Source organism: Equus asinus, chromosome 29 (genome assembly GCF_041296235.1).
Source record: "Equus asinus isolate D_3611 breed Donkey chromosome 29, EquAss-T2T_v2, whole genome shotgun sequence".
Classification (NCBI taxonomy): domain Eukaryota; kingdom Metazoa; phylum Chordata; class Mammalia; order Perissodactyla; family Equidae; genus Equus; species Equus asinus.
The window spans coordinates 32,370,239-32,387,918 of NC_091818.1; the positions used below are offsets into that span (position 1 = coordinate 32,370,239).

The 17,680-nt window shown below is 47.8% G+C and overlaps 1 protein-coding gene across 1 annotated transcript in view; it reads left to right on the plus strand.

The window, feature by feature from the left end:
* FAM171A1 (family with sequence similarity 171 member A1) overlaps positions 1–17,680 on the plus strand; it is a 132,176-nt gene that overhangs the window by 91,154 nt on the left and 23,342 nt on the right. The window contains exons 4-5 of the mRNA XM_044762108.2: positions 7,130–7,288; positions 11,915–12,091. Of these exons, the coding sequence (XP_044618043.1) occupies positions 7,130–7,288; positions 11,915–12,091 (336 nt within the window). The remainder of the gene's footprint in view (positions 1–7,129; positions 7,289–11,914; positions 12,092–17,680) is intronic.

Here is a 17,680-nt window from a genome sequence, read left to right on the forward strand (position 1 = left end):
CTTCTGCTGGGCCCCTTTGCTGTTTTCTTCCCTGTCCCCTAGACGGTCCTTTTTCTGTTCCCCAGGGCACCTGCTGTAAGCTCTCCACTGCACCCTTCACACCCCACCCAACCTTCATGCCCTCCTCTTAGTAATGACCTTGCCAGTTGTTTCACAGGGAAAATAGATGCCAGCAGGGAAGGATGCCTCCAGTGGCCTTCTTCCTGCCCCTTTTCTAAGATGATGTTGTGATGTCCCTCCCTCTGGTTCCTCCCCCCCGGCCATGTGCCCCTTCCAGTCACACTCCATCCCATTCTTCATCTCTTCCTCTCCTGGCTCCCTCCATTTGTGCCAAGTCTTCCATCATTCTCTTCTAGTTCTTTCTCGGCTCTCAAAATTATGACATCTTTGCCATTCCAAGAGAAATCCTTCTTAATCCCTATTTCTCCTTCAAGTTCCAGTCTTCTCATTTCCTTTCCCTCCCAAACATTGGAGATGTTGCACGCAGCTTGCATGCCTTCAACTCCTTTTTCCATTGCCTCACGTGTCCTTCAGTTCTCCTGCTGAGTTCGACAGAGACCAAGTTGCCACCTCCTGCACCCAGTGTCCGATCCTTGTCCTCTCTGGCTTCTCCCCAGCCGTGCAAACCTAACCCTTCCTCCTTCTCAAATCTCTCTCTTCCCCATCACTCTTGCCTCCCTTCCCTTATTCATTGCTTCTCAGTCTCCTTCACAGGTTCTTACTTCCCTGCCTTTCTTGAATTCCAAAAATGGCTTTCAACTCCAGCCACCTCTTTTGTTTTGATCCCCTGGGCCACTGTCACTATTTGGAAGCTTATCATTTCTCGCTTGAACCTTTCCTAACAGCCTCCTGGCTGATCACTGTGCCTCTCTGCACCGACAGCTATTACCCCACCCACCCGCTATCAGAACTGGGTAAAAACAAACGTGATGATTTCATTTCCATGCCAGTAATCCCCGTCGACGCCCCTCTGCCGGCTTCCTCAAGTCCAGACTCCTGAGTGGGACACACCATCCCCTTCACAAGCCTCCTCCTCTGGCCCCAGGGCCCATGCAGGCTGCACTGACACACAGGGAAGTCCTCAAGCTTCTCGCACATGCTTGACCTGCTTTCAGATGTGCTGTCTCTTCCCATCTCCCTCCACATGGCCTCAAGACACAGTTCACAGATATCCCCTCTGGAGTTTCTTTTCTCCTGGGCAGGTGGTGGCTCTCTCCTGAAGTTCCTCCCGTACTTTTTAGCATAGCTGTCTTATTTTGGCACTTAAAACACTGTGATAATTAAGCCATTTCCATGACTACTTTCTCTACTCTTGAGTTCCAGGATGCAGAGCCTTTGTCCTTTTCCTCTCCACGTGCTCTGCACCTGTTACAAAGGAGACTTCTGGTACATGTCGCTGGGATCATTGTGAGGATGCTCACAGTATCTTGGGCAATGGTTCTCAGCCAGGGGCAGTTTTGCCCCTCAGGGACATTGGGTAATGTCTGGTGATGTTTTTGGTTGTCACAACTTGAGGGCTGCTACTGGCATCGAGTGGGTGGAGGCCAGGGATGCTGTTAGACATGGCCATGCCACGCCCAGGACAGCCCTCCTCCCCCAACAAAGAATTACCTGGCCCAAAATGTTAAGAGGAACATTCCTGAGATTTGAGGAAACCCTGGTCAGAATTAAGACAGACCATTATTGGGACATAGTGAGTTGCCCAGTATGGCTCATCTTTACATTTAATTCTATAAATATTGTTGAGCACCAACTGTCTACAGGACATGGTGTGATGTGTTTCACAGAATACCTGCTTTCAAGGAGCTTCCGTCTAAAAGGGAGAAGAGGTGGAAAATTATTGCTTGTGCTGCACCTGTTGTGTGCAGGAGGCACTGTGAGGCATCATGCATGTGTGTTCTGATCTAGCATCACAACCACCGCATGATGAGACAAGCATGATCTGTACCCATTTTAAAGGTAAAGAACCTGAAGCCCAAAGTCGGTCAACTAGAAGGTAGCAGAGGAAAGCTTTAAACATCGAGCTAAGTGGCTCCACCGCCCATGTTCTCTTCTCAAGGCGTCTCTGATTAGGGTGTTGTGCAGATATACAGATAAACGTAACAGGCACAGAAGATCAGTGCTGTAAGAGAGATACAGAGACAGCTTGAGGTGGGATCAACAAAGGCTACCTAGAAGAGGGGGCATTTGAGCTGCATCTTGCATGGTGTGTAGGATATGCAAATAGAGATGATGGGGAGATGCTCAGACGTGGAAAAGAGCAGGAGAGCATACGCAGAAGCAGAGAGTCATGCAGACATTCAGAGCCGACTGGCAATAAGTACAACCTCTCTTCTGAGGTGGGCTTGGTGTACGAAGAAGGGATACAGAGGTTAGAACTAAAAGAATTCATTTCTGCCTCTTACAAGCAGAATGACTTTGGGAAAATCACTTAACCTCTCTGGGCCTCAGTTTTCTCCCCCATAAAGAGAGGAGAGAGGTCCTCCTTCACAGGATTGTTGTAAATATTAAGTGAAATAATATGTATGTAAGAACTTTGTCAATTCTAAAGCTCTGAGCTGCACCTCTCACAGGACAGATGGGGTAGTAGTTTGAGGCTATATTGGCCTATAATTGTTGCCGCCGTTGTTAATTTGGTAAGTGGTGGAGCTCCAGTGAAGGCTTCTGGGCAGGGAAAGTGGAATTTTAGAACAATGTGTTGATAGATGAAAAGGAGTAAAGTGAAGCCCAGCGGCCGGTTAGGAGACTTTGCCATAGTTGAGAGAAGGAGTGATGTAGGTAATGCAAGGTGGAGGCAGAAAGGGAGGAAAAGATGCTGCTAGAAATGCTGATGAGGGAAGACTGGCCAGTCCTGGCACCTGAGCGAAGGGAAACTGATGATGACACCCTGGAATCAAACGTGGATGTTCGGGAGAATGGGGTTTTGTTAAGTGGGAGAGAAGGGAGATAATGTCTAAAGTCAGAGTGCCTGATGGGCATCCAAGTCGAGGTGTCTAGAAGGCAGAGGAAATGCAGACATGGAGCTTGGCAGAGAGTCCTGGGCTGGACAGGGAGGTCACAGCTGAGTGGAGGGGAGTCAATAAGGAGAGTCCGGAAACAGCAGAGGCACCTAAAGGCAGCCATTCAGGAGCTGTCGCATCCAGAGGTGGGAAGAAAAAAAGAGTACTGGCAGAGGAGAAAGCGGGCTGACTCTGGAGAGAGCAGAATGCAAGACCACAAATGCCACGAAGGAGGGCATCCTGGGCGGGGGCGGTGAACACTGTGGACCATTGTGACGAGGTCTGCGAGATGAAGGCTGAGAAGTGGTCACGAGGTTTGCAGATTCTGCACTTGCCAGTTAACATTTCCGAGGGCAGCGTGTGTTGTGGGTAAAAAGCCACATCTCGGGGGGTTGGGTGGAAGGAGAGAAGGCATTCGCTTATGGGAATGACAGAGTTAAAGTGATGTTTTCTTGTTATTTTTCTAGATGAGGAAGAAAACGAGTCTATTTGTTGGTTGGGGAGGAAAAGCCTGTAGAGAAAGATTATTGACCAAGGCAAGAAGAGTTGCTTGAGCCGAGTCTTGCAATAAGATAAGCAAACGTTAGGGTGCTTGGGTTGACCTTGGAGGAGAGCAGAGATAGAAGAGATGGAAGAGGGAAGAAAGAGTTTAAAGTGTAGGGAGAGGAAGTGGTGGCCCCAGTGTTTTCAGTCGAGTAGGGTCTGAGCATTTTTGGGATGGCGCTGGAGCCCTGAGTTTGAAAAGAACAGAGAAATTTGAAGCAGCTGCTTTGCGGAATGTGGGAGAGAGGCATCTAGAGGGGACCAACAGACGTGTCCACGCCATCCTCCCATCCCCACCAATCACGTCCCTTTCTGAAATGTGTGGCAATTCAGCATCTTTAGTTCATGAAGATAGGCTTCATGTACCCAGAACATGACCGCTCCCCCAACTCTCACATACACCCACGTTAGATATTATTTACACTGTGGCTTAGAATAGCTTCGACCCTTACACTCCTCTGATGTTTCTTTGGTCATCTCAGCAGGCAGAGGTGTTACCTGTGCTCAGTGCGTGTTTGGTCCCTCAGCAGACAGGTATCCTCGTCATGCTGTCACAGCGTGTGTCACATCAGTTGGGTAGGCCTCATCCCCTTCTAGTAAACCTGCCATGGCATTGCCCGCTGCCACCCACCCCCCACCCACCAGCCATCGCAGGTAGACCCCAGTTGTCTGGCCAGGGACCAAGTTCTCCTGCACAAAAAGGGAAGAGAAGCAGCAGGGGGAGAGAGAGGGCAGGGGCGGGGAGGGAAGAGATGCATCTCCCACTGAAATGCACTATGTGCTAGAAATAAGAGAAGGTGAGAGAGACAGACAAGTGGGCAGACACAGAGGCAGGATGAGACGCCTCGTGGCCCCTGAGAGCTGGGGCGCCGTCTTGGTCTGTCATCCCCAGGTCCAAGACCGGTCCCAAGGAGGCCTAGCCGGGCTGCTATCCTTGAGTTCACTACAAGTCCCCCTTCACCTTTCACAGCCTCCCTTCTCCCTTGGTCAAGTTTGAGTAGGTCTCTGTTCCTTAGAGCCAAAGATCACAGAGATCCCAACTTTCCCATCCCACAGGGCGCTGCTCCGAAGGCTTGGAAGGGCACACGTATCCTGCCCTGTTCAGGGGTAACCAGCCTGGGCTCTGCTTTCTGCCTTCAATGTGCAAGGACAACTGTCACCCTTCAGACACACCATCTTTTCCTTCGTATTAGCACGTTCGTTGTTTCCGCACCATGTGAAACCAGGCCCCACGCGGGGGCCTGTAACTGAAGAACTTCAGTAGCATTGTTTAGACTGAAGAACAGGAAAAATGGAAATAAAATCTCAGAAAGTTCACTGTTGGGCCGGCCCAGTGGGGTTGTGGTTAAGTTCGCACGTCCTGCTTCTACGGCCCAGGGTTTGTGGATTCATATCCTGGGTCGGGACCTACACACCACTCATCAGCCATACTGTGGTGGCATCCCACATACAAAATAGAGGTCGATTGGCACAGATGTTAGCTCAGGGCCAATCTTCCTCACAAAAAAATAAAAATAAAAAAAAGAAAGTTCACTGTTGTTGGAAAAAAATAGGAGCAGTGAATGTTGTTATGGAGTTGGGGTGAGGAGACGACAAAGAAAAGGTTGACTTTGACTTTCTATCTCTGAGGGCAGCATGGAAAAGGAGACCAAAAGAAGCAAACAGCATGTGTGGGGAGAGGCGGGAGGAATCAGGCTAGGGGAGCACGCTGCCCCTAGCCAGGCACGGAGCTCCTGGGAGCACGGGGCGTGTGAACTCTGCAGGCTGAGGGGCTAACAGGAGGAAGACATCAGCATTCTGTGCAGTCACAGGAAGAGAAGGCCAGACTAAGGAGAGCTGGGAGTTAAAAGATACAGATCTGTGGATGCTAGTCCACTTGTTTTAGGGATAAACACAGGACACTGATGGTCTGGAAGGATGGGAGTGGCTAGGTAGTTTCAGTGGAGGTGAGCAGAGTTAGAGTGGTCGGCCATGACTTTGGGCACCTGGCTCCCATGGGCCCTGAAGCTGGGCCTGTGTTTCGTGGAGTAGAGAACCAGTCATTTGAGATCTCTAATAGTGATTTTTAGGAGGTAGGGGTAGCATCGTGACTCTCTACCACCTCGGTTGGACGAGGTCAAGCCAGCCTCCCCCAGACTCAACTCTGTGTTGGCGGTCAGTCCACTGGGCTTCCGTGGCCTCACCTATAGGAAGAGAGATGTGGGCTACTTGATCCTTTAAGCTCTAAAACTGTCTTATTCCAGAACAATTCTAGATAGGCGTATTCCCCCTTAAAAGTTTCTGATCCAGGGTTAAAAGGAACCCTGGAGCAGGCCCGGTGGTATAGCAGTTAAGATCACACGGTTCCACTTCAGTGGACCAGGGTTCGCTGGTTCGGATCCCGGGTGCAGACCTACGCACTGCTTGTCAGGCCATGCTGTGGCAGGTGTCCCACATATAAAGTAGAGGAACACAGGCACAGATGTTAGCTCAGGGCCAATCTTCCTGAAAAAAAACAAAAAAAACCCTGGAGTAGGTATAAAGACTATCAACTCTGCACAGGGCTGTTGTGCCCAGACAGCCGTGGATGGGGGAGAAGGAGCCCCCAGCTGACCGCAGGGAAAACGTGGTCTGCCTCAAGCCTGGCTTAGGAGATGCCGTGACCAGAACATCAGGGCAGACCATCACTTTAGAGGAAACGCTTTAGTTTAATAGGGAGAAAAGTGTACTTTCGTTGGTCCCATTTCTGTTCATTTTTGTCTGTTTTTGCTGGGTTTGTGCAAAAAGGACTTAGCACCTTCACGTCTTGTGACTGTCGCCACAGCCTTAGGTAAAAACAGGCTCAGGTTTTACAATCAAAACAACATCTGGAGCAAAGTGAAACTGTGGATGACGCCACCCGGTAACTGTGCCATGGGGCCCATCAGCTCAGAAGTCCCTCTGCACGGAGGAGTTGAGGTGGGCAAGAGAGCATCACTTCACATCAGCCTCAGGGTCTCAACAGAAAATTGGCGACATAGTATGTCACGAATAGGATGCACCCGCCAGAAGAGACTGGATGCCAGTGGCAGCTTCCACAGAAAGAAAAGAGTTCATTACTGTCGGGCTCTCGTTTGTAATTCTTGTCCAGCCTGCGCCTTATTCTCCTTGCTCTGCTTCCATGTGGTCTGTGGACTTTAACCAGGGCTTATGGACGCGTTTGTTACAGTATCAAAGGGTATCTCTTGCCTTGTTTGTGTAAAACATTAATTGTCATCTACTTGTTTCCCTCACATGGACTTTCTTTCCCAAAATGTTGCCCCTTTTTCATAGGCAAATGCCGTGCAGTGAAAAGACCACTCACAAATAGAACTTGGAAAGCTTTTTGTTAAAAACCTAAATAACATCCTGTGTCAAAACAAAGGCGACAATGGGCTATTATTTCTATCCTCATAATAGCATGTTGTCACATCTCTGTGTCCTGCTGGAATGGGGGCTGGGAGGAGATGGGGGCAGGAGTGGGGGTGGGGGAGGCACGCCGAAACCTTGGAGAAGCACTTCCTGGTTTTGCATTTTCTAAAAACAGAAACTGCTCCTGCTGGAGGTAACTCCGAGGTTGGTTTCTGCAGGTGCCCGGCCGCAGCCCCGCGTTCATTTCCAGAGGAGAGCCCTGAGGCTGCCCGAGAACACGAGCTACAGTGACCTGACGGCTTTTCTCACCGCCGCCAGCTCCCCCGCGGAGGTGGACAGCTTTCCTTATCTGCGAGGCTCAGATGGAAATGGAACAGGTAATGTGAGTCTCTGCCCTGTGCCCCAGAGAAGCAGAGGCTTCTGTGTTTGAATCTTTCCATGTGGCTGGATGTGTTGGTACCAAATGAGAGAGCTGGACTGAAGTTGCAGAAGGGGGTTCTTTCCTCCAAGTTCAGGTGCCTCGAAAGGGTTTTTTTTTAAGGAATTCAGTCTGCACCGCTGCTGAGCTGAATTTTAGTGAATTTGTCTCTTTGAGCCTTTCTGCTAGTGCCAACTGCCTTAAGCACCTGCTCTGAGCTCTCCTTAGGGGAGCTACATATATTCAATTCAGAAAAGTTCTTATAAGTGAAATTGTATTAAGAGTGTAAGATCAGAGTTCAAGCGTTTCTGTGCCTCTGTCCTCAGCCTGGTCCCACTTGCCCCAGAACGTGTGTTTGGTGGAGCAGCCTTCCCAGCTGCCCTTGCCGAGATGCACTGCCCCACCCACCCACGTGTCACGGCTGGGAGGGCAGGGGTGGCACTGGGTCTGATTCCAAGATAGCAAACTGGGGCCGCCCACCCCACCGGCACACGGAGCATGCAGGATGGGGGCTTCTGCTCTCTACATCTGTGTCCATCCTGCATTTTCTCACGTTTTTCCTTGCTCTGATCTCTCTCTCTGCCTTCCACTCAGCAAAGAGTGGTCAGCCTTTGAAGTTGAGTTTGAATCCTCTCCTGGCAGACCTCTGGGTCAGCTCGGTCATTATCACCCTATTCTGGCATGACACACATTGCTCAAAGGTCAGAGAAACTAAAAGCCACCAGCCAGAAGATATATAATAATTCCTTATCAGGAAAGACTGGAGACATGCGCCTTCTGCCTCTGTTCACGTCCAACAGCGCAGTTCATCCGGGTGCTCCACGCTAACGTGGCCCCTGGTCCCTCTGGTGAATGGACAGTGGGATTCTGAAGTTCTGAAGCACTTACTTGTCTCCCCTCCTCTTTTCCCCGACACTGTAGACTAGTCACAACATACACGTGAAATCCAGAGGCTGTTCTGGGTTCACTTCTGCTAGGTGAGTAAGTTATTGCATGTCCCAGGGACACTTTGATTGAATTTCACCTAATTGTCCAGTATTTTACATAAACTGATCATTCCGAAAAAGCTTTGAAACCTGAAACACCTGATCCGTTTTGCAGAATGTTGATCCATGTCTGGTTATGGATCAGGGTGACCTGGTGACCTGTCATTTGCTTTTCTTCTCTCTGTGGTACCTGTTTTCAGAAGTGTTTCTTCTTCCTTTAATTTTTGTGTGATGATGATGTGATTAATATGCCACTCGTTGACCATCGGACAGATGCATGGGAGACATCGTAATTAAACATTACTGGGGAAAAAATATTGGCTTTTAGTTGATATGTACTAGCCTGGGAGAAAAGCACTGTGGTGGGGAAACATGGTAAATGACAATCTGAGACCGTCAGGAAATCTCCATCTAGTCTCCCCAACAAAATGGTGCACCACCATGGAAGTCTAACTTGGAGGAACAACCTCGTTCCTCAGAGCTCGTTAATCTTTCTGTGCCCCACTTCCAAGAGCTCTTGAATAAATTATGAAACCCGAGACGATGGAGAAGAGAACACAAAGACATAGGACTATTGATTTTAGAGGACTTTGTTTTATTTTCAAATCACTCTCTTATTTCAGATGGAAGAGGTAAGGTCTTTGGAAAGTTACATTCAACTTCTTTTCCACTGAAGTAACGGATAAGTTGACCTAGGGAGAATCAGACCTTCTTTGAGTGCTGCCAGGCAAGGTGGCCACCCAGAGGTGCGTTCGCTGGAACCCACGAGGCCGTGGGGGAGTGGCTTCCGTTCCACACCCCAACTTCTCATCGGCTAGGTATCTATCCTGAGTTCCGCTTTGTGCACAGCTTCTCTCCTGCCCCCCACAGATGTTTGCCTCTTGTTTTATAAGGTGCACCCTGAGCTGAGAGCCTGGACCACATGGACCTGTGTGAGATGACAGGTCGTAATTGGAGTTCAAGGACGCTGAACAGAGGCCTCAGATGTGATTGGAAAGTGCTCCGAAGGCTGGTTTCCTTGGAGTGTCCTAAGAGGAGTAGTGTCCGGTTTAGAGGGAGCCTCCAGAGTTGTAAATAGAGGGCCACGTGGAGCATTGGCTGCTTCCTCACTTGCTCGTTCCTGTCCACCCCATGGTTTCCTGGCGTCACGTGGGACAGCCTTCTCACATACACAGGCCAGGGACGCGGTGCCTTCACAGCGTCACACTCTCCCTCTGGTTGCTAAGGAAGCAGAGAACGGTTCTGTGATATTTTCTAGGAGTTTTCAAGGAATTACTTCTCCTAGAAACACCAGGAAGACAGAGGAATCTGTAAAATGACTAAAGTGAGAAATTTCCCTGCAGTCCAGAAAAGTCGGTAGTAGAATACAAAGCCGAACAGAATCCTGGATGCGATCTGAGCAAAACCCCTCCCATTACGAGGGACGAGTCAGAGGCCTCCTAGCGTGGTCCAGCAGGGCTGCCCCCTCATCCTGCTGCTTTTGCTTGACACCTGTCTTTCTTCAGACATCCTGGGAGCCAGGTAACATCAAGAGGGAACAGGCAGGAGAGGCCTCCTTCTGTCTAGAACTCAGCATTTTGTGTGGAGGTACAGTCTCATAACAAGGACTGGAAGGAAAATGATTTAGCCCTTCCAAGCATGACTCATTCCAGAATAAAGAAAGTGGGAGGGTAGAGGGAGAGTCATTTGGAAGCATGGAGGAGGAGCAGGCACTCAGTGGAACACTGAGAAGGGAAAGAGGCCTCAAGAAAGCAGATATAATTGCCTGCAGTGTCTGCAGACAGAACTTTTAAAAGAACGTTACATCTCACGTTCTAAGCTAAGGCATATTGCTTTAAATTAATATACTTTTTTCTGCAATGCTGTGCTTACTTCTGGATGTTTATATCTGAGTCTGTTTCTTTCTGGAGACTTACAGGAAAGCATCTAGTCCAACCTCGATAAGGTTGCAGACAAGAAAAACAGACCCCAGAGGAGTGAAGTCACTTGCCCGAGTATGCCTAAGCAGTTAGTGGCAGATCTCGTCTTCCTGGGCCAGGATGTGCAAGATAATAGGAAGGGAGAATAGAAAGATGATGAGTGGGGACAGTGGAGATGCCGTTTCTAGGAATCAAGAGGCAGAGTTAAGTGGGAGGAAAGGATGGATGATGAGTCTGGAGTGCTTCTCTGTTCCACCCGCTGCCTCCCTGTTCAGACATCCTGCTTCAGGTTAGATGAAAGAAGCAGTGTTACCTAACTGAAAACATGACCTCTAAGTTGTTTATACCAAGTCTAATAATTTCTCTGTAGTTTTAAGTTGTATCTCATCAAGAGAGTCTAACAGAACCTAGAGAGGTACATTGTGGACCTGGCTTTGCTTCCGTGTCACCTTTGGGCAACTGGCACATTTAGGTGTCCATCCGCAAGATATTTTGGCCAGAAATATGCTACATTCTGAGTTTTGGTCTTCTTTACCCTAAAACGAAATAGTCGGACTAAAAGATTTCAGGACTCGAATCTGTGATTTCAACATGGACCTTTTGATGAAATTCCAATCTCCATGCCTTTCCTTTCATTGAAAAACAGAGATGGGTACAAATGATAAAAGGCAGTGCTGTCATTAGCTGCATTTGCTCTGAAGGGTTTAGCTCTAACTTGTTGAAACTTATTCCCTAGATTTGCTTAAATGTTTAAATTTAGTCCTAGATGGAGATTTCCATTAGCTCAGGTAGTTGATGGGTGAGTAAGTAAGTAGCTTAACAAGAAATCCTATAGATTGTGTTCTAATGTAGCTTAAATTTTTTTATCACTGTGTTTTCGTCGTTGTGTTCAAGCAAGGATTTAAAATTATGATGGAATACATTTTGTGGTATTATATTTCACTGGAGAAAAATCTTTCTAAAATGGATTGCTTAAGCATATAAATATAATATCGCTCTCCTAAGCATTCCCTAATTTATCTGTAAAGTAGACAGTCATTAAAGCATTGGCTTAGATAAAAGGCCTCTAATGTAGAATAATTGGTATATTAAATTCCTTTTAAACAGATCAAAGTAACAGTGGCAACTAAAATAACTCATAAATATTTCAAGTCCAACTTTTCAATCGTGTACCTCTAGTAGAAGTACGTTAATATTTTGAAGCCCTCCTTGAAGAAATTCACCTTTCTTTTTTTTTAAGCAGTCTCTAATTTAAAGCATTTGTTTCATTATGGTGATGGGCCAAGAAATTAACACATGCACGGGGCTCACTCTGTATAGGAGTCCATTTCGAGGATTTCCGCATGCCGTTTGGAGGCCCTTTGTGAAAGCACAGTAGTTAGAATTGGCAAACCTGAGCTTGGATCCCAACCCCACCTCACACTGGAGTATGCCCTTAGGCAGCTCCCATTACTGCCCTTTCTGAGCATCAGTTTCTTTGTGTGTGAAATGGGGATTTTACTAGCTTAGAAGGTCGTGGTGAGGACTGTGTGTTTACAGTGCTTTATCCAGCCCCTGGCATAGAAGAGGTACAGTACTCAGTCAATGGTAACTGTTACTATTTTCTTGCAAACGGTTTCCCCAGCCCCACCTAAGTAAGTCCCTTGTGTGCAAGTGATGGAGAATGCTTCTTGCTTGCAGGAAACGGCACCAGGTACGAGCTGACCCCGGTCACAGCTGTCAGCGTCCACTTGCTCAGCAGTGATGGAACCCCGGTGCTGGTGGATGGTCCCATTTATGTCACCGTGCCCCTGGCCACACAGAGCAGTCTGAGGCACAATGCCTATGTCGCAGCGTGGCGGTTTGACCAGAAGCTGGGTAAGCAAGACTAATGTGCTGGCGATCGACTAACAGATGACTTCTTTACTGTTGAATTTTCCTTTCAAGAAGCTTGTGCAGGTCTCTCTTCTGTGAAATTACTAAATGCTGCTGAGGTTTCTGGTGGGTAAAGCTTACTCCGCTGTGCCATTCAGGCACGCTCTTTGGAGTTACTTTTTTTTTCCTTGCACGTTTAAGCTAATTTACTTGAAAAGAATCTTAAAAGGTTATTAGAGCTAAAATGGACTCTCCTAATCTTAATCCTTTTATTCTTAGAATGAATATATGATCTCTCTTAGGCGTGTGGTTTTCTTTTGCTGTTTTCTGAGAAAGGAACAACATGGCCAACATTGTACAAAAAAAGAAAATAAAAATTACCCATAGTCCCACCACCTAGAGAAAATCACTAATAATATTTTGGATTATATCTGGTCATTTTACTCTGCAAGTATGTATTAGCTATCTAGTGCTGTGTAACAAATTGCCCTAAAACTGAGCAGCTTTAGACAACGAGGAATGTCTGTTGTCTCTCTGTTTGGGAGGGTCAGGAATCCAGGCACAGCCTCACTGGGTGGTCTGGCTCAGGGTCTCCAGCAAGGGTGCAGTCGGGCTGTTGGCCAGGGCTCTGCTCGTCTCCAGGTTCAGCCGGGGCTGGTGAGCACGCCTCAGTCCTACTCACACGGCTCTAGGAGGCCGCAGCTCCCTGCTGGCTTTTGGCCAGAGGCCTCAGCTCCTTGCCACATGGGCCTCTCCACGGGGCTGCTCACAACCTGGCAGCTTGTTTCCCCTGGAGCAAGTGATCCAAGAGAAAATAAAAAATAAACTACAAATACAAAAGCCCAAGTGGGCAAAATGAAAGTCACGGTCTTTTATAACCTAACGTCCAAGTGGCACACCATCACTTCTTTCCATTTGCTGTGGTCACAGAGCCCAGCACTGGTACAGTGTGGGGAGGAATCGCACAGGTGTGTGAACACCAGGCAATCATCAGGGCCTTCCACAAAATATATATTTAACAGAAATGGGATTATATGCTATGCACTGTTCTATAACTTGCTTTTAAAAATCATTCATATATCATGAACGTCTTTCCATAGCATTAACTCTTATTAACCACAATGTCAATATTAATGAGTACAAAGGATTCCATTCTTTGGATAGGTCATGATTCAGTTGCTCAGTCAGTCCCCTACAATTAGGAAAACAGTACTGTGCTCACCAATGCTATGATAAATATCTTTGTAGCTAAATCTTTATACACGGCCATGATTATTTCCTGAGGATAAAATTTTAGAAGTGGAATTGCTGAGCTAAAAATGTTCAAAAGTCTAAAGCTTTTAACACGTATTTCCAAATCATCCCCTGGGACATTTTAGAGTTGACACTCATAATAATAACATGGGAGCACACGCCCGTGCTTAGGATTCTGAAGGCACATTGGGTCCTGCATCCCTTTGGTTCCGAGTTCCGTGAAAGTCCAGTCTGAAAATACCGGTTTTCAAAGGACCCAATTCAGAATTTTAAACTGTTAGGCCATGCATAAAGATTATTCAGAGATTTTTGATATCAAATGTGTTTTCAAAGAGACCTAATTCTTTGAGTAGTCAAATTGCAGTTCTAGGAATTTATATTTGGAAATAAATACCTGTAGGGATTTCCGGGGTTTGTGGGGTTTTTGTTTTGTTTGATTTTCCAAATAATTTCTAAGAGACTCCAGAATTATTTGTGTGGAATTCACTGATGTGATCAGATGTACTGCGCTTGGCGATGCGAGCTGGCTCGTGCTGTGGCATTAACATACCCCACGCTGAGTAGACGGGCACTTGATTGCTGGGTGTGTTCTCTACGACTCGGTGGTTTCCTGAGACGTTGTGGTCCTGGTCAGGACAGAGGGAGCCCTGGTCTCCCAGGAGAAAGCAGCTTGAGAGCGTGTGACCGAGAGTGTCTCTGAAGAACGCGGGAATTCTGAAGGGAGGAGAGGACGTGGATAAAGAAGCATGGAGACAAAGTAGGAAGGAGAAGGGAGAAGCTTAAACCTGGGTCTGCAACTTGTACAACTGTAAGTCCCACCTTGGGCAAATCGCTCGTACCTGTTTTCTCTTGTGTACAAGACATGCACTTGCTGAGTCTCCTGTTCTCTTCGTTATTCTTCCTCTCTCCGTTGGCCCTCCTGACTGGCCCCAAACACACCCGGATCAGTGCTCCGGAAATGGCAGCATAGCATGTGGTTAAGAGCAGGGACTCTGGGGCCACACTGGATTGAAATTCCAGCTCTGCTATCCAGAGGCTGTTTAGCCTTGGCCAAGTTACATAACCTCTCTGTGCCATAGTTTTTTCAGCTGTGAAATGGAGGATATTGTTGTTCTGAACAGTGTATTTCTCTGGAGAAACAGAACCAATAGTGTGTGTGTGTGTGTGTGTGTGTGTAGAGAAAGAGAGAGAGAGAGATTTAAGGAATTGGCTTGTGCAGTTGTGGAGGATGGCAAGTCCAAAGTCTACAGGGCAGGCCAGCAGGCTGGAGACCCAGAGAAGAGCTGATGTTGCAGTTTGAGTCCAACGGCAGTCTGCTGGCAGAATTTCCTCTTCCTTGGGGGAGGTCAGCCTTTTTCTTAAGGCCATCAACTGATTAGATGAGGCCCACCCACATTAGGGGGGGTCATCTGCTTTACTCAGGCTACTGATTTAAATGTTAATCTCATCTTAAAAATATCTTCACAGCAACATGCAGACGTGTTTGACCAAATATCTGAGGACCACGGCCTAGCCAGGTTGACGCATAAAATTAACCACCCCAAGGAGTAAACGAATTAATATTTGTTAGAAGCCAAGTGCAGTGCCTGGCACAAACCAGTACACCCTAAGAGTCTATTAATTCAACAAAGGTCTCCCCGTTTCTGTAGGTTTTCCCAGACCGTGCCATCCAAACCACTTTCCCAGCTTCCCCTTAGCCTGGACTTCTTGAAGGGTTATTCTCCATGTGCTGCTTCTATTTCTTGACCCACTGCAGTGCTGTTTCTGCCTCCCACTCTCCCGAAACAAACATCGCTAAGTTCACCAGCGGCTGTGTGATGGTGAAACGGGCGACCTCCTCATCCTCTTCCGTGTCTTTGCAGCCTTTGATGGTTTTCCTTCCTCTGTAGAGTGCCCTCCTTCCGTGGCTCTCTGACTCAGTGTCCCCCTGGGTCCTGCTGTCTGCCCGTCCTTGGCTCTGCCCTCTGCCAGCTCCTGACTTACTTTGCGCGCAGTGTCGGGGGCATCTGTCCCCCTCCCACGCTCCCACAGCTGCCTGTGCGCCCGAGTCTCATTCTCTGATGTGTGTCTCACTGTCTGTTAGACATCTGCTTCCGGATGTTCTCCCGGAAACTCCAGTCCAACGGGCCTAAAACCGAGACTCCTCGACGGCCCTCACCCCAACCTCTCAACCTGTTCAGTTCTGTGTTTCCTCTCTTGGCTGAGGGTATCGTCTACCGGGCCGCTGAAGCAGGAAACTCAGTTATCCCCAGTTTATCCTTTTGCTTCACCTCCCCACCCCGGCCGTGTCTGCTCCCCTGCAAAGCTGTGTTGATGGCAGGTCAGCATTTCTCAAACTCACCCTCTCCTCTCCTTTTCTGTGTTCCCTCTGGCTCAGTTCAGACTCTTCCCTCTTTTCTGGACAATTCCAGCAGCTGACTGCCTCCCGCCTCTCCTTCCCTCCACTAGGTCTTCGGTGTTGCTGCCTGGACTGTCTTTCAAAACCACAGACCGCTTTCCCACGTGAGAATGCCTCAGGGCCACGCGTCGTGAGGCAGTCTACACTCTGCACAGCACACAGGTCTCCTCAGAGCTGGCCCCTGCCTCTCTCTCCTCCTCGTTTGCAGCCACTGTCTCCTGCACACCCTCTGTTGCTGCCACACCACATCGTTTACCCTTCCCTGGATGTCTCCCTCGTAGCTTGTCACACTGTGTAGCAGGACCTCTCCTTTCAAATCCTCTCTCCGTCCCCCGAACAGTCATTTAGCCCCTCCTGGGCCCATCGTACATATTGCAGGGGTACTAAAAGGATGTGAGGACTTGGCCGTGCATATTCATCTTTGCATATTGAACAAGAACAGTTAATACTCAAGAACAGTTCCTGGCACAGGCTAGATGCCGAGCTGAAATGTTTGTTGAATGACTGAATCAGATAAGGATCATTTAGATGTTTTAACAGTCAGGGTCATTTAAGATATTATAATATAACGTTTGTACTTAAGGTGACTATATACATAGAATGTCCCTTTACATATCTGCGTATATGTACGTTTAATAAGAGGATGAGGCTTTGAGCTCTTGTTTGGAGAGAACAATTATACTGGATTTTCTCCATCCTGGAGCTTCCGTCCCTACTGCTGTCACTCTTCCCCTTTTTCCCGCCTCCTCTTTTTTGAAGGAGTGTGTTGGAATATGGATGGATAGGGCTGGGAGTATGAAAGGTTATATTTCTAAAACGATGAAGCTTTCTCCAGGATTCGTGCACATGTATGTCATCACAATATGGCGCAGGTCTACAGAAGCAGCATCCTTGCTCTCCTTTGTTTATTTTGTCTACAGCTCACCAACAACAAAATTTATTTTAAAAAAATTTTTGATGTATGTGGCAGGCTGAGTAATGGCCCCCTAAATATCGCCACATCCTAATGCCCTGGACCCTGGGAATATTACCTTACGTGGTAAAGGGACTCTGCAGATGTGGTGAAGTTAAGAATCTAGAGATGGGGAAATTCTCCTGGATTATCCAGATGGGCCCACTGCATTCACAGTGGTCTTTATAAGAGGGACGCGGGAAGAGTCAGAATCAGAGGAGATGCCCATGTGATGTCAGAAGCAGAGACTGGAGTGATGCACTTAGAAAATGGAGGAAGGGCCGCAAGCCAAGGACTGCAGGCAGCCACTCAAAGCTGAAAAGGGCAAGAGAACAGATTCTCCCTCCAGAGCCTCCAGAAGGAACCGGCCCTGCCGACACCTTGACTTTCGCCCACTGACGCTAATTTTGGACTTTGGACCTCCAGAACAGTAAGAGAATAAATCTGTGTTGTTTTAAGCCCCGAAGTTTGTGGCAATTTATTACAGTAATAGGAAACGAATACAATATAGAAAACCTCTCCAACGGAAGTTATCCAATTCTCTGTTTCCTCTCTGAAAAGAATCCACAGGGCATTGAGCCTTTTGCCATTGGGAATCTTCATTGTGGAATGGATCTACTTCCATTTCAATGGTCTTTTTAATTTAGCATCTACTGTCAAAAATGTAACTGTCAGGGGCCGGCCCAGTGGTGCAGCGGTTAAGTTCACACGTTAAGTTCACACGTTCCTTCACACATTTCTTCGCACCTTCGGCTTTGGCGGCCAATTCGGATCCTGGGTGGGGACATGGCACCGCTTGGCACGCCATGCTGTGGTAGGCGTCCCACATATAAAGTAGAGGAAGATGGACACGGATGTTAGCTCAGGACCAGTCTTCCTCAGCAAAAAAAAAGAGGAAGACTGGCAGCAGATGTTAGCTCAGGGCCAGTCTTCCTCAGCAAAAAGAGGAGGATTGCAGCAGATGTTAGCTCAGGGCTAATTTTCCTCA